This window comes from Nerophis ophidion, linkage group LG02 (assembly GCF_033978795.1).
Source record: "Nerophis ophidion isolate RoL-2023_Sa linkage group LG02, RoL_Noph_v1.0, whole genome shotgun sequence".
NCBI classification, from domain to species: Eukaryota; Metazoa; Chordata; class Actinopteri; order Syngnathiformes; family Syngnathidae; genus Nerophis; species Nerophis ophidion.
Window position 1 is genome coordinate 31,171,764 of NC_084612.1, and position 26,236 is coordinate 31,197,999.

Genomic DNA, 26,236 nt, shown 5'->3' on the forward strand with positions numbered 1-26,236 from the left:
GTATTTATTGCCACCTTTCCCAACTTCTTTGTCAAATTCTAAAGTTAATGATTATTTGCAAAAAAAAAATAAGTTTATCAGTTTGAACATCAAATATGTTGTCTTTGTAGCATATTCAAATGAATATGGGTTGAAAATGATTTGCAAATCATTGTATTCCGTTTATATTTACATCTAACACAATTTCCCAACTCATATGGAAAAAGGGTTTGTATATCACAATTATTTATAATTGATTAGTTAATGTTTGCAAATACATATTCATTTCTCAGTGAACCTTTTTCTGGCAGGCACTGTCACATGATTCTGTTTCACCAATCCAGTGTAAGCATGAGTGGCGTTTGTTTTAAATCCATTTCACCAATCAAACGGAGCCTGGCAGTCACATGACTCTGTTCGACCAAAACAACTTAAACACAAGTGACGCTTCACTATATCCCACCAATCAAATGCAGCCTGACATTTTCGAGGTGAGACTGTCTATGTACGCCAAACAAGCACAAATTACAGATACAGAAGCTGAAATAGGTCAGTATTTTAAAGTATATAGTAAAATAGAAACATACTTGTTGATTAAGTGTAAGAATGTTGCAAAAGAAGAAACTCTAATTACGTGACATGACACCAGCACATCCCAGCTGTTTCAGACAACTGGTAAGCAGACATTTCCTAAAACTTAAAAAGCGATCTTTGTGTATTTCTCTGATGATCCTAATACTACAAGTGTCATTTAAACTCATTAAAACATTACAGACAATACCAAACTTATCTGTTAGATCCGTATATTGAACGTTACTAGCGCTAGCTTATTAGCATGTAGCAATCTATATTTATACTATATTTACATTACCACATAGCTAATGAGCTGAAATGACCAAAGTTACCTCCTGTTGTGTGAGAGGCACACAGCGTATGGCCAACAGTCACATTAGAGATAAGAGCATGGAAACTAGAACTTAACATGAGAAAATAGAAGTAACTGAATTGTTTTACAAATCAAACTAATTTGGTACACAAATACGTATTGACTGTAAAATGTGACAGACAAGTCAGCAAAAATTATTACTTTCAAACTTGTAAACAAAAAAAAACCATTTAAATAATGTGCTGTCATCTGTGTTAGTAACAATGTTCAAATTTCACCCCACATGAATCCCACTTCCAACTAGAGAAAACATGTTGCAGTAAATTGTATATGATTTTCATGTTTTACACACACACGCACTACTACGGTTGTGGTCCAAAAAAACATAAAAAATATCTATTTAACAAATCAGAACTTACTCAATACTTGAGTAGTGTTTTTTACGCATTACTTGCTCTTACTAAAGTAATTATTTTGATGACTACATTTTACTTTTACTTGAATCATATTCTTCTAAATTAACGGTACTCTTACTTGAGTACAATTTTCGAATACTTTGCTCAGCTCTGACCACTACACTAAAAAAACATTTGTTATGAAAATAAATTAAATCTACAGATTAATCAAAAAAAATTTCAGTAGATCACTCAATTCAATAAAAAATAGTTTAATGCAACCCTACAAAAATCTGAAACATAAGGCCTGCACATTGTCTGAAATGGTGTACAATGTCAACAACCCCACTCTGTACTACACATTTAATGAAATACACATTTTTTATTATTCATATAGTAAGTGGACCAAATCGCATACTAAATATTAAAACTATGAACATTACAGCTGTAATTTGGTTATTTAATAAGCCATGTAATCTGTTTTGAGTTTAGGTGTGGACACAGTGTGAAAGTCTCCTGTGCTCACATGTGGTCCAAGGAATGCTTAGAGAGTGTGTGTGCTCTGACTACATGAAAAAGTAGGGGGAACATTGACAGCGTAACTAATCCAAGAGCCAAGACCACTGAAACAATTAGTTTTTTGACAGTTATTTACACAAACATTCCGTATACTATGAATACTAAAACAATTACTGAAGTTGGGGAAAATAATAAAACTTAGCGACACTCTAGCCATTTAACTTCCATTGCTCCGCATCTGTCGTCACCAGTGCATGCATCAATTACAAAGCCTGTTTCACGCAGTCACAACTTGCTTTAGTTACAAATGTGTTGATGTTGACATCAGAGCATCACTGCACGTGTGACATCCGCCTTTGTCTATGATGTGGCTCGTCTGCTGTGTTATTTAGAGACAACAGTGCTGTCATGTCTGTTTACGTCTGACAAATTGGTTTTGTTTTGGATTCGTAATTCTTCTGTAAATCATTACCTCACAGTAAAACAGAAATATATGGACAAGGCTATTACACATGGAGGAAGTAAACATTAATAAAACGCAAATTTCTACATCCTTGGCAACTCTTGGAGCTTTATCGGGAAGACTTTCTACAAGATGCCAAGAGTGTAATTCGTTCATTCATCAGAAAGAAGCTGGTGAAGTCACCAATGGTGGACCTGAGAAAGATGCTAAATCGCAATCTTTGTGGTATTTCATTTTTAAAAGTGCAGTCAGATTTTTTCACAGCAAAGCCATTCATGTATACATGGATAAACCTTGCGTTGCACACTGGGAACAGAGGGCCTTAACCAAACAGTTCCCACAAAGCATGTACAGGTAATATAATTTTCCAAAATGTTTTGGAAGCTAAGAAATTACATTGACCAAACAAGACTGATTTATTAAGGAGCGCTTTCACAACCACCTGTATCATTTCTTTAGTGCTTACCTCCAATTTTGGCGTTGTAAGCCACACCGACTCCACAGATCCCATTGTTGGCTGCTGCTGCCACTTCTCCTGCACATCGTGTTCCATGTCTACAGAAAGTTGGAAGATTGAAAGGAGCGTGTAAAAAAACAATACAAGAACAAGACTATTTTATCACTTGTGGTTGACCTTGAAACATAACTTACAATTTCATTGTACATTTACAGAACCATGAACTGCCCTCAGCTAACAAGATTGCTTGTGAAAGAAATGTGGTTAAGCTGCAGACTGAGACAAAACAAATGCATAAAGAAAAGTATTTGCCTTTGATTTCTTCAAAACAAATCTATATTCCCATTTGTCTAAAAAACCTGTCAATCTGTAAATGTACATTATTTACACCCCAGCAAAATGAGTAACCTTGGAGGAGCAAACAGTGGATAAAATCAGTCAAAAGAAATTAAAAACAAAAAGACTTTCACAGGCTCTGTATGCAAGATGGATTTATGTGAATACCATTTGCCATTTTTCACACAGAGTCTTTCTGTATTCCCAAGCCTCTGTTGCAATGTATCTCGCTTCAGGCACTGCAGTGTTTCGAGGTCCAAAAAACTAATACATAGTGGCTGATCAGCACATTCCAGTCAGGTGCATTCCCCTGGTCGGCCAGATGGATACACTCTCCTAGTGACCTTCAACAATATGCAGAGCCATGTTAGGGTGCAGCCATTCCCAAACAGGAAGTCTAAGTCCGGGAAAAACTAAGAAAGAAACTACAGTAGGCATTTCATTCAGATGAATTACAAGGACCCAACAACCTGGATTATAAACTACAAAATGCTATCTGCAGTACGTTTAAAAAAAAAAAGAGTGAAATGATTCTAATTCAATCAAAACCTATTTTTCTGCTTAATTTAAATTATTTGAATAAGCTGACAGGATGGATTCAAAAATTTATATATTTAGTCTAATTTAAGATGGACAATAAGTGACATGCGATTGTCAGGTTATTACTTATGCATGCACTACTTGGAAAGAGGGAAACAAGATGGTAATGTAGTATTTCTACACAATAGAACCAGAAGAAATCATAGACAAGTGAACCCACACACATTATCTTGGCAATTATCCATAAAATTTTATCACAGCTCTCCCTGAGATCTATTCTGCTGTGGTACTGCTGCAGTCGTGCAACGTCCACACTTTGGATGTAGTTGATGAGGAGATAAGTGATAAGCATTCAAGCGAACCTTTTCAGAATCTGCCTTGTGATTTATTACAGTCACAAGCATTCTAGACAGGTTTTATGGAATACAAATGCAGTCAGAGATGTGGTTCTCGGTTTCTGAATCTGATTGTGGAATAAGGGTATATGTATTTTTTTGTTGTTGTAGCGATTGGATTTTCCTGGGAAAGATAAGACAAAAAGGAAACCTACAAAGTCAAGAAGAATTTGTTTCGTAAAACACAAATCTGTACCTGCAATGTTTTAAATAAAATAATGTTTTGAGCAATTTTAGTACTAAATAGAGGGTCTGCTTGCGTGTGTAAGGACTACGAATGGAAATGAGCCTTTTTTTTTTTAATTCGAAGTTTTTACATTTTTATGCAAAATGTAGAGAAATTTTCAATAAAATACAATGTACCTCCCAAATAAAATTGAATGCAGCGGAGATAGGCTCCAGCACCCCTACAATCCCAAAAGGGACAAGCGGTAGAAAATGTATGGAACATTTTATTGAACTGAATGGAATAAATGTTGTACTTTTATAGGTACCGACCAAAATTCCGTCGGTCAAAAAAAAGATATTATTAAACAAATACACATTAACTGACACATGAGGACACACATAAGTATCAAACATTGGTAGCTTTGATGATTGGCATCGATTCCTAGGTACCGGAAACTGGTACCGATTCAAATGCAGAAAAAAAAAAAAAAAAACATTTTTATAAGCTAAATACAACTAAAAGTAAAACAACTTGCCCTTTTAATTGTGTGTCAGTCACAAGCCATTGTGCTTTCAGTTTCATGTTATCTAGTTAGCATCTGCTTGATCAAACGCATTTGGGTATGCATTGATACGTAGTTCATATTATTAACATTAATAATTTTAAACACATTTAAGTTCCAGCTTGGTTTTATGAATACAATGTTTGTATTTTATCTACATTGGCATTATAATTTACAAACAAAACATTGTTAAAGTTGATATACTGCGTTTGCAAAAGGGGGGTGTTAGTGTATCAATATTACACCCCACCAGAATGTATAAAATTGGCAAAGATGGAGTGGGGGTGTTATTGTTCAGCCGTTATCACTGACGCATTGTTTGCACTGATTCAGAAGGTAACCTGAATAAATGCAGTATTGCAAAACAACAATGCACAATAAGTTATAAATTATAATTGATAGTGGGTACGTAAGGGCTGGTGGCATTAACTGCAAAAAAACTAAGAAACAAGTGATCTCAAGAATATAGGAATATGTTAGATCCATATCTGCACTGTGTGCTGATCATAAAACAAATCACACACAGCTTATTGTACCAAATTTTATGGATTAGCCTCTTACAAGCTGCCAAATATCCACAAAATACTTTTAGGAAATTAGGTACTTTGCATTCAAGCCTGATACATTGTGTAATAAATCAAGAAGCACATGACATTGTGGTGTTAATAAGAGAATGTGACAAACAAAGACCCCGTTTCACTACAGAAATGTTTTGATTAAGGCAAGAAGAAGCCCTGTGGCAGGGTCTAAACTGTGAGACTAACTCATGTTACATCAAAGTTGCATGTGGGCCCAAGGCCAACAACATGATCAGTATTCATACCCTCAGCTGGAAAAAACATTATCACTGTGCAAAACCTCCACTGGCTTTCTCTGGAGCTTTTTGTGGAAAAAGCTATTGTCATAGGAATTTGTCTAAATTGTATCTGCAGATTGAAGACATTTGAATCAGACGAATGAGCATTTCAAAAGAAAAAAAAAAGGCCAGAGAAGCTGTCGGATATTCGATTTCTTGGACTTGACAACATTAAGAAACACTTAGTCTTTTATACATCGTAGATTAATGGCCTTTATACTACTATCTGGTGTATATAGGTCACATTCATTGGTTTTAAATCAGACTAAAGCTCCCATAACAAAACATTTAAAAGTGACAAATGTAATAATTTCATGTCAAGTCATCATTAAATGGCCCTGATGTGTCAAAAGGCTTTAATAAATCATGTTCTTTTTGAATACCTTTATAACTGATAACAGCAGTTTAGCAGGGATATGCTTATTTCAAAATTAGATATACAGCCCCTAAATATCGTTATTGTTTTAACTCCGATGCCCCGCCCTCTACCGTTTGACCAATTAAAAAGTGTGTGAGTGTGTCACATCCAGGTTGCCAGTTAGGCACCGCCCTCTTCGTTGAGGTACTGCCAATGGCAAAGTTACTAAACATTTCAGACCTTAGTAAGTCTAAAAGGCGTCGTTACAATTCTCACCTTATTCATGACAAAGCCAGGAACAAAACAAGGCTTTGTATCGGGATGCCTTTGAAAGATGGAGACGATTGATTGTGGAGAAGATTTTTTTCATATGACGCCAAACTTGCTAATTTCCACTTTGATAGCTAAGTCAGACTTTTACGTTTTCTTATTACTTGTTATAAATGCAAATGGACATTTTGTATGTAAACTATATTGTCCAATACAGTCTATGATCTTGTTTAACAAAGCTAGTATGTTACTGCAACGAATGCATGCTAGCCCGGTCAATGACACATCACCATATACTGTAGGCTACCGGGGGAAATATATGCCCATTAGCCTGTATGTCGATGTCATCCAAAGGACAGGGACAACTAAAATAAAACCTATGTGGATATAGGTAGTGTTTGTTCTCAATATGCTGAGGAAATGGGTTCCAACCAGAGGTGGGTAGAGTAGCCAGAAATTGTACTCAAGTAAGAGTACTGTTACTTTAGAGATTTATTACTCAAGTAAAAGTAAGGAGTAGTCACCCAAATATTTACTTGAGTAAAAGTAAAAAGTATGTTGTGAAAAAACTACTCAAGTACTGAGTAACTGATGAGTAACCTGTTTGTTTAATGATTACGGCAACAAATAATGCACAAAAACATAAAAATAGCATTGAGCAAATTCAGAGCCAGGAATATCTCTTAAGCAATTAAAACAATAATATATATTAAATAATACATTAAAATAAAAATAAAAATTAAGGCAAATTGAGCCACAATATCTTAACAGCAGCATAGGCTCAGTAGGCATTCATTGATTGATTGATTGAAACTTGTATTAGTAGATTGCAGTACAGTACATATGCATAGGCTCAGTAGGCATTCATTGATTGATTGATTGAAACTTGTATTAGTAGATTACAGTACATATTCCGTACAATTGACCACTAAATGGTAACACCCCAATAAGTTTTTCAACGTTAATCAATTACTTAATAAATGACCAAGTCGAGGTGATCTACCTCTTATATACATATACATACACACATATCATATATATATATATATATATATACACATATATATATATATATATATATATATATATATATATATATATATATATATATACATATACCAGAGGTGTGGACTCGAGTCACATGACTTGGACTCGAGTCAGACTCGAGTCATGAATCTGATGACTTTAGACTCGACTTGACAAAATGTAAAAAGACTTGCAACTCGACTTAGACTTTAACATCAATGACTTGTGACTTGACTTGGACTTGAGCCTTTTGACTTGACATGACTTGCTACTTTCCCCAAAACCCAACGATTAAAAAGTTATTCAGGAGCGCTCCGTATCTGTCCGTGTCTGTCAGCGTGTGTGCAATGACAGCCTGTGCGCCACCTGTCAGTACAACAGCCAATCAAATTACATCTACGTTATTTTCGTCACACAGTATTCATCCAATCAAGTTGCAGGAAAACCAACGAAGAAGAACTCTCAAACAACAGAAGAATAAGTGAAGAAAATTATGCCTTAAAGTGTTTTGTTCGGGTATTAAAACTACGACTTGGTCAACAAAACAGGAATTGCCGTATGCATTGATTGATACTTTTATTAGTAGTTTGCACAGTACAGTAGATATTCCGTACAATTGACCACTAAATGGTAACACCCGAATAAGTTTTTCAACTTGTTTAAGTCGGGGTCCACGTTAATCAATTCATGCAAAACATGCGGTTGGAAGATTCCAGACGGAGACGCATCAATTTACAACTTCGTTCGACATTTGAAGTCGCACAAAGAAGGGTATGTTTTGAATGAAAGCTAACATTTATTGGCTGAGTAACGTGACTTTTACTTGCTGTGGAGTTAAATCAGTGAGGCTGTAAACTCACTGCTAACGTTATAACCATAGACATCTTATAAGTAGACGCAGCATCGAGCGCTACTGCCTATTGCCGCAGACGTGACGCGGGGCCGCCATCTTGGAGTGGTGATCCGCTCCACTCAGGGCAATTCATTTGGCAGGAGCAATGAACTGTCAGCGCATTTAATTCATATTAACTCACTGAATACCACTTATATTCACGGGCTTTTTTTTGTCATACGTGTAACTATGATAAAGGACACATGTCTTGGCGTGTTCATAATTTGCTTAATAGTAATAGAATATTCTTATAAGATATAAGTAACCAGACGTCTGAGATCAAAACTGGGAATATATTCCCAGAGAAGGGGGGAAAAACAGTCAGCTATTTTGAAGTTGAAGAAACAATATGATTAGGTTATATATACATGCGTAAATCCTACATCAGGGGTAGGGAACCTATGGCTCTCGAGCCAGATGTGGCTCTTTTGAGGACTGCATCTGGCTCTCAGATAAATCTTAGCTGACATTGCTTAACACGATAAGTAATGAATAATTCCGCTGGTCATCACAGTTTTGATTGATTGAAGCTTTTATTAGTAGATTGCACAGTACAGTACATATTCCGTACAATTGACCACTAAATTGTAACACCCGAAGAAGTTTTTCAACTTGTTTAAGTCCGGGTCCAGGTAAATCAATTCACATTACGTGTTAAAAACAACGTTAAAAACATAAAACATTCTCATGCATTTTAATCCGTCCATCCATTTTCTACCCTACCAGTTCAAGAAGTCGCATTAAGAAGTATTTTATTTATTATTGGTTAGCTTCAGAATAACAATGTTATTAAAAAAAATAAGATACTTATTATACTCTAAAAATGCACGCATTTAGTTGTATTCAGTGTTAAAAAATATTATATGGCTCTCAGAGGAATACATTTTAAAATATTTGGCTTTCGAGGCTCTCTCAGCCAAAAGGTTCCCGACCCCTGTCCTACATAAACAATGTATGAATACATTAAATATCTATATATCTTACGGACCTATAGACCAGAAGTTCTCAAATGGGGGTACTTGAAGGTATCCCAAGGGGTACATGATATTTTTTTTTAAATATTCTAAAAATAGCAACAATTCAAAATCTTTTATAAATATATTTATAGAAAAATACTTCAACAAAATATGAATGTAAATTCATAAACTGTGAAAAGAAATGCAACAATGCAATATTCAGTGTTGAAAGCTAGATTTTTTGTGGACATGTTCCATAAATATTGATGTTAAAGATTTCTTTTTTGTGAATAAATGTTTAGAATGAAGTTGATGAAACCAGATGGATCTCTATTACAATCCCCAAAGAGGGCACTTTAAGTTGATGATTACTTCTATGTGTAGAAATCGTTATTTATAATTGAATCACTTGTTTATTTTTCAACAAGTTTTTACTTATTTTTACATCTTTTTTTTTTCAAATAGTTCAAGAAAGACCACTACAAATGTGCAATAGTTTGCACTGTTGTACAATTTAATAAATCAGAAACTGATGTCATAGTGCTGTATTTTACTTCTTTATCTCTTTTTTCAACAAAAAAATTCTTAGCTCTGACTAGGGGCTACTTGAATTAAAAAACATGTTGAGAACCACTGTTATAGACTTTATCTCTGTTGCTGCAGCAGCATAGAGTTTATTCTTTCTTGACACTTTGTATTGATATTTTCTATTACATTCTTCCTTTAAATTATCATCTTTACAGTGATTGTTTTTTATGTATTTTTCATGTATGTTGCTTTGGATAAAAGTGTCAGCCGAATACTCAAACATATATAAACACCTGAAAGTCTTTATTTCAGCTAAAACCACTAATCTGTTTCACTGGATTCAGAATAAAAACAAATGTTGTCTTACCCAACAAAGTTAGTATCTGAATATTGTTACTTGAATACTTATCTGTGGTTACAATAAAATGAGAATGCATCATAATCAGTGGCGGCAGGTGAATTTTGTTTTAGGTGGGCCTGAAAGTTTGTAAACCAAATACCTGTAGGGGGTTCATCCTCCCCCAGAAGATTTCTTTGTGATTTTCACATACAAATATTGTAGTTCTTTGCTTCTGCTTAACTCTGTGGTAATATTCTTCTTACAAAATACAGCCAATAATATGTTAATGTAAATTCTTACTTGTGAAAAGTAATCCTCCTATTCCTATTTTCAACAGTCCGCTCATTTGAGCAGGAAAACGCTGAATACCAGCCCAGTATCTTTGTTTTCTACCTGTCAACTGTCAGTTTAGGCTGCTTGCCGGCTCCTCATCACCACTTCAAGATGGCGGCCAAATTGCTTGCGTCACAGCAGCCAATTCTGCGTCTACTTATAAGATGTCTATGGTTATAACGTCATTGCAAACACGGCAATCTGTTCGTCCACTGCAGTTTGCTACCTTATTCATACTTTTTGTCAAGTGATTTTTTTTTTAAGCAGGGTTGCATGAGGTACCTATACATAACGTTACGTTAGTGAATGCATCACACACAGTAACGTAACGTTAGACGGCGGTCATCAGCACCGTCTATTTTAGCCACCTACAAAAAGACAAATATAGTCAAATAAAGGTCAGTTAAAATGCATACTATATTAAGAATATGTGTACATCTAAAAAGTACAGCGCTGTTCGTTGTTATGTTCATGGATTTGTTATGTTTTTCATGTGTATGTACACATAAACACATACAGTATGAGATGAGATCAATGAGATAAGGTAACATGATATAAACTGCTGTGGAACTAGTTACGATGCAATATTCCATTGAAATACAATGTTAACACTTTTGTGCAAATAAGTACAGCTGCACTTGTTTTTTAAAATGTGTTTATACTGTAAAGGAATGAGTTAAATGTTTAGAATAACTGGTTAATAGTGCTATTATGAAGTGCAATGTCGGCACTGTTTTTTTTTAATAATAAATACATACAGTGTTTTAAAAGCAGACACAATCTGTGTACGTATATTAGTCTGTGGTTAAAAAGACTTGAAATGACTCGAAACTCAAAATGCAGGACTTGGGACTTGACTTGAGACTTTCCAGCATTGACTTTGGACTTGACTCGGGACTTGCCTGTCTTGACTCGGGACTTGACTCGAGACTTGAGGGCAAAGACTTGAGACTTACTTGTGACTTGCAAAACAATGACTTGGTCCCACCTCTGACATTTACATACACCCATATCATATTATATATATATATATATATATATATATATATATATATATATATATATATATATATATATATATATATATATACCTTTATATATACAGTATATAATTTATATTTATTTATTTTGCCGTTTTTGTTCACATGTTAAAGGTGTTTTAATGAATATACATGCATGTTTAACATATATATTCCTATCTTTAATGAAGACAAGAATATAAATTGGTGTATTACCTGATTCTGATTACTTGTATTGATTGGAATCAGACAGTTTAGTGCTGATAACGTCCCGGTTTTCAAATGGAGGAGAAAAAAAGTTCCTCCTTCCTGTCTAATACATCATGAAAGTTGTTGGTTTTTGGCATCTTATCTGTCCAGCTTCCATATTCGTTTTTATACACTTTAAAAGAAATACATTGGCGGCAAACTCTGTAGCTTGCTAGTTTTCTCTGGCTTTCGGAGACTCTTATTTTGTTACCGCAGGCGCGATGGAGCGGCACTTTTATTGTGAAGACAAGAACTGTGCGATCGGTCTTTAGGCTTTTGACGGGAAGTGCGGTTGAAATAAAATGTGTCTTTTTTCCTTTACACTTTTGATTGACTGGTCGATTGATTGAAACTTTAATTAGTAGATTGCACAGTACAGTACATTTTCCGTACAGTTGACCACTAAATGGTAACACCCCAATAAGTTTTTCAACATGTCGGGTTCTACGTGTGACGGTCACGTGACCACCTGGCTCTGTTTGATTGGTCCAACGTCACCAGTGACTGCATGTGATTGGTGAAACGCAAGCATGCGTAGATCTGACAAAATCAAAACAAACAAAGCGTGCATTAACAGATCGATAAAAAAAAAAAGTAGCGAGTAGCGACCTGATTGCAGATAAATGGAGTGGAGTAAAAGTAGCGTTTCTTCTCTATAAATATACTCAAGTAAAAGTAAAAGTATGTTGCATAAAAACTACTCTTAAAAGTACAATTTATCCCAAAAGTTACTCAAGTAGATGTAACGGAGTAAATGTAGCGCGTTACTACCCACCTCTGGTTCCAACATTAGCACGGCTAATTACGGTTTCTGGTACTGTATGTGCATCAAACACATATGGGGTGATATTTGCTTGGCACAATGTAATGCATTACATGTAATGATTTTCTACTTTGTGTATTGACATGGTAGTAGGCTATATAATTTATGTGTAACGTGGTTTTTGCGTTACGTGGGTTGGCTCATAGAATTGCACTTTGCACTGAAAGATGGTGATGTACGTACATGGAAGAGAATGCAATGCGTCAGGTTGGATGCAACATGGAGTTATGCTGAACGAAATGTGGCGGTAATTTTACTGTTGGCTTGGACTTGTCATCAAAGCAGGCCAATGCAATATATAATAAATTATATTATTATTTATAATTATTTTAATGGTGGTCCGTGCGGTCAAACTAGACATTTTAGCAGGGTAATGCCAACAATCTGTCCCGACTCCCGACGAAAATATTGCTGGGTAACTTTACAAATATATTGGGCTAATCGACATAAAAAAAATTGGCATAATTACTTGGTTAACCATCTTGCAAGAAGCATAAACAAGAAAAACTTACAGCGTAGGACTCAGTGATTGCCATTTGAAGTTCCTTGGAGTAGGATTTGGATTCAGCAGCGTATCTGGCAACGTCAGTCATGGAGAGTGGGAGAGGACTACAGAATTTTGACTGCGATTACAGTACCATTTCTGGCCACACCTTTAAGCATTTTATCTATCTCCTTTTTTGATGAATGTGATTAGGCACATTACTAATCCAGAATCTCTTAAAGAGGAATTGCACTTTTTTGGGAATTTTGCCCATCGTTCACAATCATTATGAAAAACATGACGATGGAAGTTTTTTTTTTTTAAATACATTCTAAATATTAAATAAAAGGGACCAAAAGTCTGCTTACAATGGAGCCGATGTGAGTCGTGTCTAATCTCATGTCCTGTCAAAGTTTACCAACTTGTCGGAACACCTACTCAGACTTCTTCTGACCAGGTGAAATGCATGATTTATGATCTAGAAAAAACTTACAGGGAGTAAAGAAGCAAGGAAGCAGCAGACCTCTTGATAATGTAAACATAGGGACACATGGGATCACGTCGCCGCTATAAATACTTGGTCTGTGTTAGCGATTCTAAAAATAATATCCCTAATACTTGGTTAATATTCAAATCCCAAAATGTAAATTGATTATTGTTGGCGGTTTTTGAATGGTTATTTATTGGATTTTATGGGTGAAATAGAGGAGCTCTCACAGGCTCTGCTGTGAGCGGACTTTTATTTACGTTTAATTAATATTTAGAATGCAAAAAAAAAAAAAATCTGTTGTCATGTCTTTCATGATTATGAACGATAGGCAAAATTATAAAAGAAAAGTGCAGTTCCCTTTTAGCAATACTCCATTTACATTTTGTGACTTGATTATTAACCAAGTATTAGTTATATTATAAGCGCTAACACAGACAAACTATTTATAGCAGCGCAAGCTCGCGTGCCAATGTTGACATGTTTGAATGATAACTGTTTCCTCATTTCCTTGCTCGTCAAACTTTATTGTAGATCATAAATCATCCCTCTTACCTGGGAAGTACAAGGACGAGGACGTATTCCAACAAGTTAGTACATCTTGACAGCTAATTTAGACCTGGGAATGGCGAGAACGACAGGAAAAGACGCTTGGTTCTAGCCTTCTTTTCTTTGCGAAGATTATGCGACATTGTTCATCTAAAAGAAAATATATGAACATCCTAGCAGTCGGCATCCTAATGACAGCAGACCTAAAACAGTAAATGATGTTTATTATGTCTGTCAAATCAAATGTGATGCGTTTTTTAAATTAATGTGCAGAGTGTGTTTAAAATGAGCAACATACGTACATATTAAATGTTATTATAAATGTTCCCGTTTCTACATACATACTATATTATGTATATAAAACCTTAATGGAGGTGTGTGGATGTTTCTTTTAAGAGCTATAAAGGCAGAAACAAGCAGCTCCTATGGGCTCCATAGTAAGCTGACTTTCGATTGCATTTATTTAATATTTGGAATGCATTGAAAAAAAATACACCCGCCGCCATGTCTTTCATAATGATTGCCAACGCTAGGGAAACAAAAAAATAGTTCCCTTTTAAGTCCTAACTGACTTTTTTTTTAAATTCATCCTATCATTTACAATACCTATGTAAGACAAGAACACACATTTTTCTTTATTTCTATGCATTCTAATGTGTCATACGTATATGGCAAGTACAAAATGTCTTACATTGCAGCTAATGGGAGTATAATAGTCTGCCCACAAAGCCCTCTAAAAAAAACCCACCATCAATACTGTATTTACATCTTGTGACCTGAATACTAACCAAGTATTAGCGACATTGTTATTATAAGCGCAAACGCAGACAATCTATTTTTAGCTGAGCCATGATCACAGAGCTACTTAACTTATGCAGCTATATTGACATGCAGTACTGAGCTGCAACTGCATCACCTCTAAATTGGTAAAAGTAAATTCTAGATTATAAATCATCCCTCTCACTTATATAGTAGAAAGATTGCCCATAAACCGAGAAGTTGGTCCACTTTGACATTCAACTTAGACCCGGACATAGCGAGAAAGACACGGGAAGACGCTCATTTGTGGCTTGTTTTAATAACCCCTCTAAAAGGATTAGGATTAATATTTCATCTAAACGGAAAGATATGGACATCATATCAGTCAGCATTTCAGTGAGAGCATACATTGTACAGTAAGTGATTGTTGTTTGATTGTTTGTAGTTTGTATATCTTGTTCAGCACTTACAAAAACTGCTGCATGATTCTTACATGTTTCACTAAAGCTGCATTTCTTTATCACACAGCTTTTAAAATGTGTTGCTCATCCTCCTTATATTCAAGCTAAAAAAATGTACTTTCTGCTTCAGAATTTGTCCTTAAGTAGTCTTCGTCTGACACCAAGTATGCAGTCAGTAGTAGTAGTGATGCTGTTGAAGGGAAAATAAAAAATGGTGATGAGTCTGTGAAATTAATGAGCTGCTGTATGTTTAAAATTTGTGAAATACGTACAAAGTACATATTATTAATGTGTCTATTACTACAATACATATATACTTACAGCATGTATATAAAACATTGATGGATGTTTTTTAGAGAACTTTTAAAGGCGCAATAGAGCGACTCCCATTGGCTCTATTGTTAGCTGATTTTTTTGTAGCGTTTAATTACAAATGCATAAAAAAACGAAAAAATTTAAATAAAACGTGTTCTTGTCTTACATAAAGATTGTGAATGATTGACATTCCAAAATAAGTGGAGTTCCCCTTCAAGACTAAAGTTAATGACATTTGAAAACAATTTGTCCTGCTGTTGCACCAATGTAGAAATAGACCTGGAAAATTGTGTAGGTCTGCCTCCACAATTTTTTATGCCAACTAATTAATATTTATTGCTATGTATAGAGCTATGATAAATATGCATAAACTACGAAGCTAATTTATGGTTGACCAAGAGTGTAACCTAAATATTACCAGCACTGCAAAGCACTTCTGAATCTACCAAATTGTTTTTTAATTATGCTGGCATCCTGTGCAGAAAAAAAACTGTGATGCAACTCAAGTATTTAAATAAAGTACCAATATAATCGAAAGAAAGCACGTGTAAACCATCCTAATGGCACAGGGCGGACACGTTGGAAAAAGAAACATCTCGACTGCATGATGTCTTGAATAAACAAGTGGTTGAATGGTCACATTGCTACCGAGCCATCCTCACTGCTGCCCGCATGCTGGAAAGAAAGACATCTTTATGGAGGTGAACAGAGTTAAGCTTTCTGAAGAAAAACAGGCACTTTCAGTCTAACACATTCTTATGCCGTTTCATGCGTGCCCACTGGTTGTTTACACATGCATCTGCACCGATCTACTATAAGGCCATGTCCACACAAACTTTTCTGTGCGTTTTGGCCTCTGAGTACAAACACAGTTTCCAAATATAATTTGAAATGTGGACTCGTCAGACCACAGGACACTTTACCCCTTTGAATCAGTCCATCTTAGATGGACTGATTCAGGCGGCGTTCCGTGGTGTTGTTGATAAATGGCTTTCGCTTTGCATAGTAGAGTTTTAACTTGCACTTACGGATGTAGCGACCAACTGTAGTTACTGACAGTGGTTTTATAAAAGTGTTCCTGAGCCCATGGGGTGATATCCTTTACACACTGATGTCGGTTTTTGATGAAGTACCGCCTAAGGGGTCAAAGGTCCGTGATATCATCGCTTATGTGCAGTGATTTCTTCAGATTCTCTGAACCTTTTGATGATTTTACGGACCGTAGATGGTAAAATCCCTAAATTCCTTGCAATAGCCCGTTGAGAAATGTTGTTCTAAAACTGTTTGCTAACAAATTGGTGGCCCTCGCCCCATCCTTGTTTGTGAATTACTTAGCATTTCATGGAAGGTGCTTTTAGACCCAATCATGGCAACCACCTGTTCCCAATTAGCCTGCACACCTGTGGGATGTTCCAAATAGGTGTTTGATGAGGATTCATCAACTTTATCAGTATTTATTGCCACCTTTCCCAACTTCTTTGTCACGTGCTGCTGGCATCAAATTCTAAAATTAATGATTATTTGCAACAAATTTGTTTTTTAACTTCAAATATGTTTTCTTTGTAGCATATTCAATTGAATATGGGTTGAAAATGATTTGCAAATCATTGTATTCCGTTTGTATTTACAACTAACACAATTTCCCGACTCATATGGAAACAGGGTTTGTACTTATACTTTTGTCCTTAAAAACGCACACTTTCAAAACCAGGGGGAGTTTCAAAAGTCTGTATTCAGCATATATGTGTGTGTGTGTGTGTGTGTGTGTAGTGTAGACAGCTTAAACGGAGAGTTATGGCTTGTACTTATCAGATGACGTCACGGTGGTGTGCTGTCATTTCCATGGTACAATAGTAAACAACACTGACTTGCTGGGTTTAAATCTAAGAAGAGATACTGGATGTTTAAACTTAAACAAACTGCTACAATCTCTCCATTGATGAAAAGACACATCAAAATGGGCTTTACAAGACTCTGCTGCTGCTCCACTCTTCATTTATGCTGAACAGTCCTGCCGGCACCAATGACAATTAGTTGTTTTGGACAAGATCCTAGTCAAACATCTAGTTATTTGGAAAACTTAGATAGCAAGACTTTTTGCTTTGTGCCATAATAAAGATGGGAAATTATCTCATTATTTTACCCTTACTGAACAACAGATCATGAAAGTAATCGTGAAGGTAATTACAGGACTTAAGTGTGTTGGTTCCATGTGTACAGCAGTAGATGAAGGCATGACTAAAAATGAAAAAAACAATGTATCCTAGGCTCCTTGTTACTGTGCACTGATGTTAAAGACAATTTACACTTCCTTGTACATGTAACAGAGTACATTTGGAAAGTATTCACAGCGCTTCACTTTTACCACATTTTGTTATGTTACAACCTTAATTGAAAAATCGCATAAATACATTTTTGACCTCAAAATTATACACACAATACCCAATAGTGAAAATTCAAACATATTTTTGATATTTTTAAATGAATTAAAAATAAAACACTAAGAAATTACATTTACATAAGTATTTACAGGCTTTGCTCAACACAGCCATTTGCAGATCTCTCTGGATGGGATTCAAGTCTGGGCTCTGGATTGGCCACTCAATGACAATTACAGAGTTGTCCGAAAGCCATTCCTTTGAGATCTTGGCTGTGTGCTTAGAGTCGTTGTCTTGCTAAAAAATAAATCGGCACCTCAGTCTGAGGTCAACAGCGCTCTGGAGCAGGTTTTGCATCCAGGATGTCTCTGTACATTGCTGCATTCCTCTTTCCCTCCATCCTGACTAGGCTTAGAGTTCCTGCCGCTAAAAAACATCCCCACAGCATGATGCTGCCACCACCATGCTTCACTGTAGGTATAGTATTGGCCTGGTGATGAGCGGTGCCTGGTTTCTTCCAAACATGACATCTGAAAATCACATTAAATAGTAAAATATTTGTTTAATCTGAACAGAAACATTTGTTTCTCATAGTCAGAGAGTTTTTGATGGGCAATTAGGCAAACATTTTTGAAGGAATGGCTTCTGTCTGGGGCTTCACGGTGGAAGAGGGGTTAGTGCGTCTGCCTCACAATACGAAGGTCCTGAGTCAGGGTTCAATCCCAGGCTCAGGATCTTTCTGGGTGGAGTTTGCATGTCCTCCCCGTGAATGCGTGGGTTCCCTCCGGGTACTCCGGCTTCCTCCCACTTCCAAACACATGCACCTGGGTATAAGTTGATTGGCAACACTAAATAAGCCCTAGTGTGTGAATATGAGTGTGAATGTTGTCTATCTGTGTTGGCCCTGCAATGAGGTGGCGACTTGTCCAGGGTGTATCCCACCTTCTGCCGGATTGTAGCTGAGATAGGCACCAGCGCCCCCCGTGACCCCAAAGGGAATAAGCGGTAGAAAATGGATGGATGGATGGGCTTCTGTCTAGTCACATTACAGGCATGACTGGTGGACTGCTGCAGAGATAGTTGTCCTTCTATAAGGTTCCTTCCGTAAGGTTCTCCTCTCCACAGAGGAATGCTGTAGCTTTGAAAGAGTGACTATCGGGTTCTTAGTCACCTCCCTGACTAGGGCCCTTCTCCCCGATCGAGATGGCCGGCATGCTCCAGAAAGAGTCCTGGTGGTTCTAAATTTCTACCATTCATGGATGACGGAAGCCACTGTGCTCATTGGGACCTTCAAGGCAGCAGGTATTTTTTTTTGTACAGTCAGATTTGTGCCTAGAAAAAATAATTTCTTGGGGTCGGGGGTCTACAGACAATTCATTAGACGTCATTCTTGGTTAGTGCTCAGTTATGCAATGTTAAAGGAGCCATATGTAAGAATCTAGCCTGAAATGGTAAGCAATCATGGTCAAAATTGTGAAGTGTCCTCCCCTTCACCCTGACTGAGTTTGCCAGATGCGCAGTCGAATCCAACTCGATCGACTAGGCAACTCCAAGGAATTTCAAACTTCCACTGCCCCTTACTACAGGTTGAGGTGCTGGGACCATACTAGCTGAATAGACAAGCGTTTTGTCAATAACAAAACTCTAACACATTTTACACAGAAATATTTTCAGGAATAATTATGTCATGCCTAAGTACAAAATCACAAGAAATGGCAATCATATTCTTATTGTCAGTACTATCAGGAAAAAAAGACTAAAACAAACGTTAACAATGGTTGTACTGGTTAAAATAAGTAGAGCATGCTTAGCAGCCTAATGTACACCCAAAATTAAAGACGAGACATTTTAGCAAGGTATGTGAGTGTGAATGTTGTCTGTCTATCTGTGTTGGCCCTGCGATGAGGTGGCGACTTGTCCAGGGTGTACCCCGCCTTCCGCCCGATTGTAGCTGAGATAGGCGCCAGCGCCCCCCGCGACCCCGGAAGGGAATAAGCGGTAGAAAATGGATGGATGGATGCTTATAGGCTACTGTTTTAAATGTTTCAGATTGCCATATAACTTCGTACATTCCAAATGTTTTGCATCATGGTGTTCAGAAGAACTCTCACGGTTTGTGGCATTTTTTTAATTTCTTGTTTTGCTTTTCTTGTTATCTCTCTTCAGTTATTTTTTCCTGTGCTTGCTATGTGCATAACCCTGCACTCCACTTTAGATTTTTGGACCGTTTGACATTCAACACCCATGTACCTGCAAGTTGCCCGACGTCTGCTGCTTTTTAAGGGCACGACCTCTGCTACAAAGAGCATTCCTACCAATAACATTTTTCACATTGTCATTAAAGGGTATTGTGTGTAAAATTTTTTGTACAAAAATGTTTTTTTATCCCATTTTGGAATAAGACTAACATAACAAAATGTGGAAAAAGTGAAGAGCTGTGAATACTTTCACATTCACCATATTACGTTATTGATCATTAAATGCATTGTAATTCCACAAAAGTTTATTTTGTGTTACAGCACATGTGCGGTTTTTCAAATTTGCGGGGCTCCTTGTTAGTGAGGGCTAATGTTCAAGATAATGTGCATTTCACTGTACATGTAATACATTACTATATTTATAATTAAATGCATTACATTTCCACAAGAGTTTGTTTTGTTTTGTGTGTCAGCATATTCGCGTCTTAGGAACTGAGAATTTTGTATTTTAGGCTTTTTGTTAGTGTGGACTGAAGAAAGAAATAACATGTACATATTTCACTGTACATGTAATATATCACTAATTGATGATTAAATGCATTTATTTACCCACGAGAGTTAGTTTTATTTTGTGTAGCAGCGCATGCTATACTATACTCATGTGAATGGAAATCATTTTAAGCCTGGACATGCGTCGTTTAAAGTTTCCCTGTTTGTGTGGACATGGTCTAAGACAAGGGACTCAGATCTAGCACAAACACTCATTGGGTCTTGCCATGGGCAGGCATCGGGAGCTGGGTGGCAAGAGATAAAGGCTTAGGGGTGAGTGTTGGGTAAAGGTGCAGCAGGGGAGACGTATCAATAGCAAGTGTCTAAGCTGGGCTCTAGGCCAAAACGTGCTGCAAGAGGTGCTTAAGTATGCTTTGGCTGAGAATGCCAAAGTATGTAACGGCTCGACAGCGATTCTTACGCACAGTTTTACAAAAGGTTGCAAAATGTAAGATTTTGACACTAGTTTCTGGCACCCATACACAATTTAGTAAATAATGCGTGGCGCAGTGGGAGAGTGGCCGTGCGCAACCCGAGGATCACTGGTTCAAATCCCACCTAGAACCAACCTCGTCACGTCCGTTGTGTCCTGAGCAAGACACTTCACCCTTGCTCCTGATGGTTGCTGGTTGGCGCCTTGCATGGCAACTCCCTCCATCAGTGTGTGAATGTGTGTGTGAATGGGTAAATGTGGAAGTAGTGTCAAAGCGCTTTGAGTACCTTGAAGGTAGAAAAGCGCTATACAAGTACAACCCATTTAATTAACCAATAAACCAGCAACACTATTGTTTTAAGTGGGAAATGCATGTTTAATCCTGGATTTACAGTGCAGCCGGAAGGTATTCGCAGCGTTTCACTTTTTTCACATTTTGTTACGTTACAGCCTTATTTTGAAATGGAATAAATCAATTTTTGTCTACACACAATACCTCATAATGACACTGTATTTTTTTTTTTTTACAGAAATGTTTGCAAATTTATAACCAAACTAAGAAATCACATGGAGTATTCACAGCCTTTGCTCAATACTTGATGCTCCTTTGGCAGAAATTAAAGCCTCCAGTCTTGTTGATTACGATGCCATAAGCCAGGGGTCGGGAACCTTTTTGGCTCAGAGAGCCATGAAAGCCAAATATTTTAAAATGTATTTCCGTGAGAGCCATATCATATTTTTTAACACTGAATACAACTAACTGCGTGCATTTTTCAAGGAAAACCATACTTTTTACAGTATAATAAGTCCCTAATTCTTTTTAGAAACATTGTAACATTGTAAAACAAAGTAAGATTTTCATTGTACGGCAAACTGTCTGTTTAACTGTGCATATGACGATAAACAATATTGAATCTTGAATTTCTTGAACAGGTGCTGTAGAAAACGGATGGATGGATTAAAATGCATGAGAATGTTTTATATTTTGAACATTATTTTTAACATTGTGATTACCAGCGGCCTTATTCATTACTTATCGTGTTAAGCAATGTCAGATAAGATTTATCTGAGAGCCAGATACAGTCATCAAAAGAGCCACATCTGGCTCTAGAGCCATAGGTTCCCTACCCCTGCCATAAGCAGTTTTGCCCATTCTTCTCTACAGGACCTCTCAAGCTCCATCAGGTTGGATGGGAAGTGTCGGTGCGCAGCCCTTATGAGATCTCTCCAGAGATGTTGAATCAGGATTCAAATCTGGGCTCCGGCTGGGCCACTTAAAAAACATTTACAGAGTTGTCCTGAAGCCATCCCTTTGATATATTGGCTGTGTGCTTAGGGTTGTTGTCTTGCTGGAAAATTAACCATCATCAGTTCAAAAAAGCTGTTGAGCAGGTTTTCATCCAGGATGTCTCTGTACATTGCTGCACTCATCTTTACCTTGCTGAAAAGATCCTCAAAACATGATTCCACCACCACCATGGTTGACAGTCGGGATGGTATTGGCCTAATGATGAGCGATGCCTGGTTTCCTACAAACCTGACACCTGGAATTCACACCAAAGTGTGTAATCTTTGTCTCATCACACCAGAACATTTTGTCATGGTCTGAGTTTTCAGGTACATTTTGGCAAACCTTTACGAAGAAAAGGTTTCCATTTGGCCACTCTACCAGACAGGCTTGATTGGTGGATTGCTGCAGGGATAGTTGTCCTTCTGTAAGGTTCTCTCTCCACAGAGAATTGTTGTAGCTCTGACAGTGACCATCGGGTTCTTGGTCACCTCTGTGACTAAGGCCCTTCTTCCCGATCGCTCAGTTTTAATGGACAGACAGCTCTATTAATCAATCAATCAATCCAAGTTTTACTTATATAGCCCTTAATCACAAACCAAAACGACATCCTATGCTCAGAACCCACATCAGGGCATAAAAAAACTAAACCTAATAGAAACAACGTGAAACCCTGGAATGAACTGCAGATGTGGGCTCTGGAAATCACTAATAAGCCGGAGTTCTTTGATTGCAGATTTCTGGCCAGGACATATGATAAAAAACAATCAGCAAAATAGGACGCAGCTCGACTATTTACTATTTTATAAGTAGTAAAAACTTAAAGTCACATCTTAAGTGCACAGGAAGTCACTGCAGGTGAGCCAGTATAGGCGTAATATTATCACACCTTGTTATTGTCAAAAGTCTAGCGGTCTCATTTTGTACTAACTGTAATCTTTAAATGCTAGACATATGGAGACCCAAAAATAATACGTTACAGTAATCGAGACGTAGCGGACGCATATATAATGATCTCAGCGTCTGTGGTGGATAAAATAGCACACATTTTAGCAATATTACGGAGATGAAAGAAGGCTGTTTTAGTAACACTCTTAAGGTGTGACTTGTGTGTTGTTTGTAAAACAGGGTGTGTGTGATGCGTCAGTGCAGTAGCACTGCATAGAAGTGCTTGTAGTTAGCGCATGTTGCATTTTGCATGTTGCATGCTGCTTCTGCCTGCTACTGCCTGCTTTCAGCTACTGCCACCGGCTATCCCTCCTTATGGGGGTGAAAAGAGGAGCCAAGCACGTAAGCCTCCTCTTGCCGGTACACAACCTCTCCACTACCAAATCTCCTACAGTGCCTCCTCGCGGCCACACACGGTAACTGGGAACTCCCGGTCCCAGGCTAAACTGTAGGGGATCTCGGAGCAGCAGTGGGCCCCAGAAGCGAGGTGTGCAGGCTCACCTGTGTGTGGACACGCCCTGGCATCCGCCAACCACTGCCCCATTTATGGGTCAAGTAGTTGTCACCTCCCCCCACCCGCTGCTTTGTGGTACCTTTGGGAGAAGGAAAGGCTACCTGAGAAAACCCAGACAGAAAATCAGGAGTGGAGCCCCTGAGGCGACTGGGTGTCATTGCTGACCCCCCGCGGCAGCTCCTGCAGCCAAGCCGATGCCAGATGTATTGCCGTGCTTTCCTCTGGGCCACATCGACACGGCCAAGAGGGGGATCTTGATGTTTGGGCAACCCAAGATCTCCAGGCTTGCGCCACGGAGAGGTCACTCCAGCCTCCCCCCAAAAGGGAGGAAACAACACGGAAGCTGGCAGTCTTAAGTTCCACCCGATTGGCGCCAGCTTCAACGGTGGGGGGAATCATTGATTCAAGAAAGAATGAACTCCCCCAGGCGCAACCCATCGTCTCTACTGACGGATGGATGTCTATGAAGGTGGGACTTAAATGAGAGAGTTGGGTCGAAGATAATACTAAGATTTTTTACCAAGTCGCTTTAAGTGTTTAGTTGTCAAATGTTAAGGTGGTTTTATTAAATAAGTGTTGGTGTCTAGCAGGACCGATAATCAACATTTCCTTTTTTTAAGCGTTAAAATGCAAAACGTTGCTGGACATCCATTGTTTCATTTTATTTAGACACACCTCCAGGTAACTCTAGGGGCATGTAGAATTGGGTGTCATCAGCAAAAATGAAAGCTAACACAGTATTTGCGTATGATGTCACCTAGCGACAGCATACATATGCTATAGAGTACAGGGCCAAGAACCAAACCCTGTGGAACGCCGCACGTTACCCTAACATACTCTGAGGTCACATTGTTATGGAAAACGCATTTCATCCTGTCAGTAAGATAGGAGTTAAACCCAAAAAAGGCTATGTCTTTCATACCTTTAGGAAGAGAGTGCCTTGGCGGTTCCAAACTGCTTCCATTTACAAATGATGGAGAAGACTGCTCATTGGGACCGTCAAGGCACCAGATATTTGACTGTACTCTTCCCCATATGTGTGCCTTGAGACAATCCGGCTTTCTAGCTCTACAGACAATTCCCTCGACTTAATTCTTGGGTTGTGCTCTGCCATGCACTGTCATGTGTTGGACCCTCTATATGTAGACATCTACCACAGGTGGATTCCAATTAAGCTGCAGGAACGTCTTAAGAATGATCAGTTGAAACAAGATGCCCTGAGCTAACATTTGAGCTTCAACATGGCAAAGACTGTAAATATGTATGTACTTGTTTATCTTTAATACATTTTCAAACATTTCGAAGAAAAACCTATTCACATTGTCATTATGGGGTATTATGTTTAGAATTTTAGGGACAGGAAAAAAAAAGGAAATAATTTTAAGGACAAAATTAATTTATTCTGGAATAAGGCTGTACCGTAACAAAATGTGGCAAAAGTGAAGCACTGTGAATACCTCCAGATGCACTGTTTACTGCAGGTTTTAATGCCCACTTCCGATTTGTGCAATTACTAAACACCAACCTACGTAAACAAACACATACGATGGAAGAAAAAGCAACAGGCCGCAACACAGTCATTATCATTATGTTACACATTTTATGTACTAATAACCAGCATAGCTCGGTTGGTAGAGTGGCCGTGCCAGCAACTTGAGGGTTGCAGGTTCGATTCCCACTTGTGTCATCCTACTTACTGCCGTTGTGTCCTTGGGCAAGACACTTTACCCACGTGCTCCCAGGGCCACCCAAACTGGTTTAAATGTAACTTAGATATTGGGTGTCACTATGTAAAGCGCTTTGAGTCACTTGAGAAAAGCGCTATATAAATATAATTCACTTCACTTCACTATATAGCACCATAAAAAGCAGGTATATTTGGCATTAGTAATCGGCTATTTTCTGTAGCTTTGATTTAACATGGGCATGGGTGGCGACTTGTCCAGGGTGTACACCGCCTTCTGCCCGTTTGTAGCTGAGATAGGCTCCAGCACCCCTCCTCGAAATGGATAAGCGGTAGGAAATGGATGATGGATGTCTTTTATGTAGATTAATTTGTTGACGGCATTGATTTTAAAGCAGTCCAGCTTGCAATGACAGACATAATACTCTTCATAAGATATCATTTCAGTGGGTAAACATAACTACATCTATAACTTTCTATTTGTAAGACAAATACTGGTCGTGTATGAGGATCATTCATGCTTAAGCCTAATATCATAAATAAATAAAAAACTAAGGTAAGGAGAAGTAAAAAGTAGTACAGATTATGGACTAAAGGGGAGACAAGGTTGGTTCATTCTGAGCCAAGGGATTTAGTCTCTTTCATGATTCTGATGACTTAATTCAATCAATTTTCTGCAGGACATCACTGTGGTGGTAAACAACCATCTAATCCCACCTGCAGAGGCCACTTCAATAAATCTGTTTTCTTCACACATTTCCTTAATCCTTGGGTAGATTTACTCTGCTTACACAAGCTATATGGTGCAAACACCCAGGTGGTACTGAGTGAACGAAAA

At 37.7% G+C, this 26,236-nt stretch overlaps 1 protein-coding gene across 2 annotated transcripts in view; it reads right to left on the minus strand.

The window, feature by feature from the left end:
- Positions 1 to 26,236, minus strand: part of furina (furin (paired basic amino acid cleaving enzyme) a) — a 186,509-nt gene that overhangs the window by 36,269 nt on the left and 124,004 nt on the right. For both annotated transcript variants that reach the window (XM_061881428.1, XM_061881429.1), the window contains exon 7: positions 2,709 to 2,797. In XM_061881428.1, the coding sequence (XP_061737412.1) occupies positions 2,709 to 2,797 (89 nt within the window). The remainder of the gene's footprint in view (positions 1 to 2,708; positions 2,798 to 26,236) is intronic.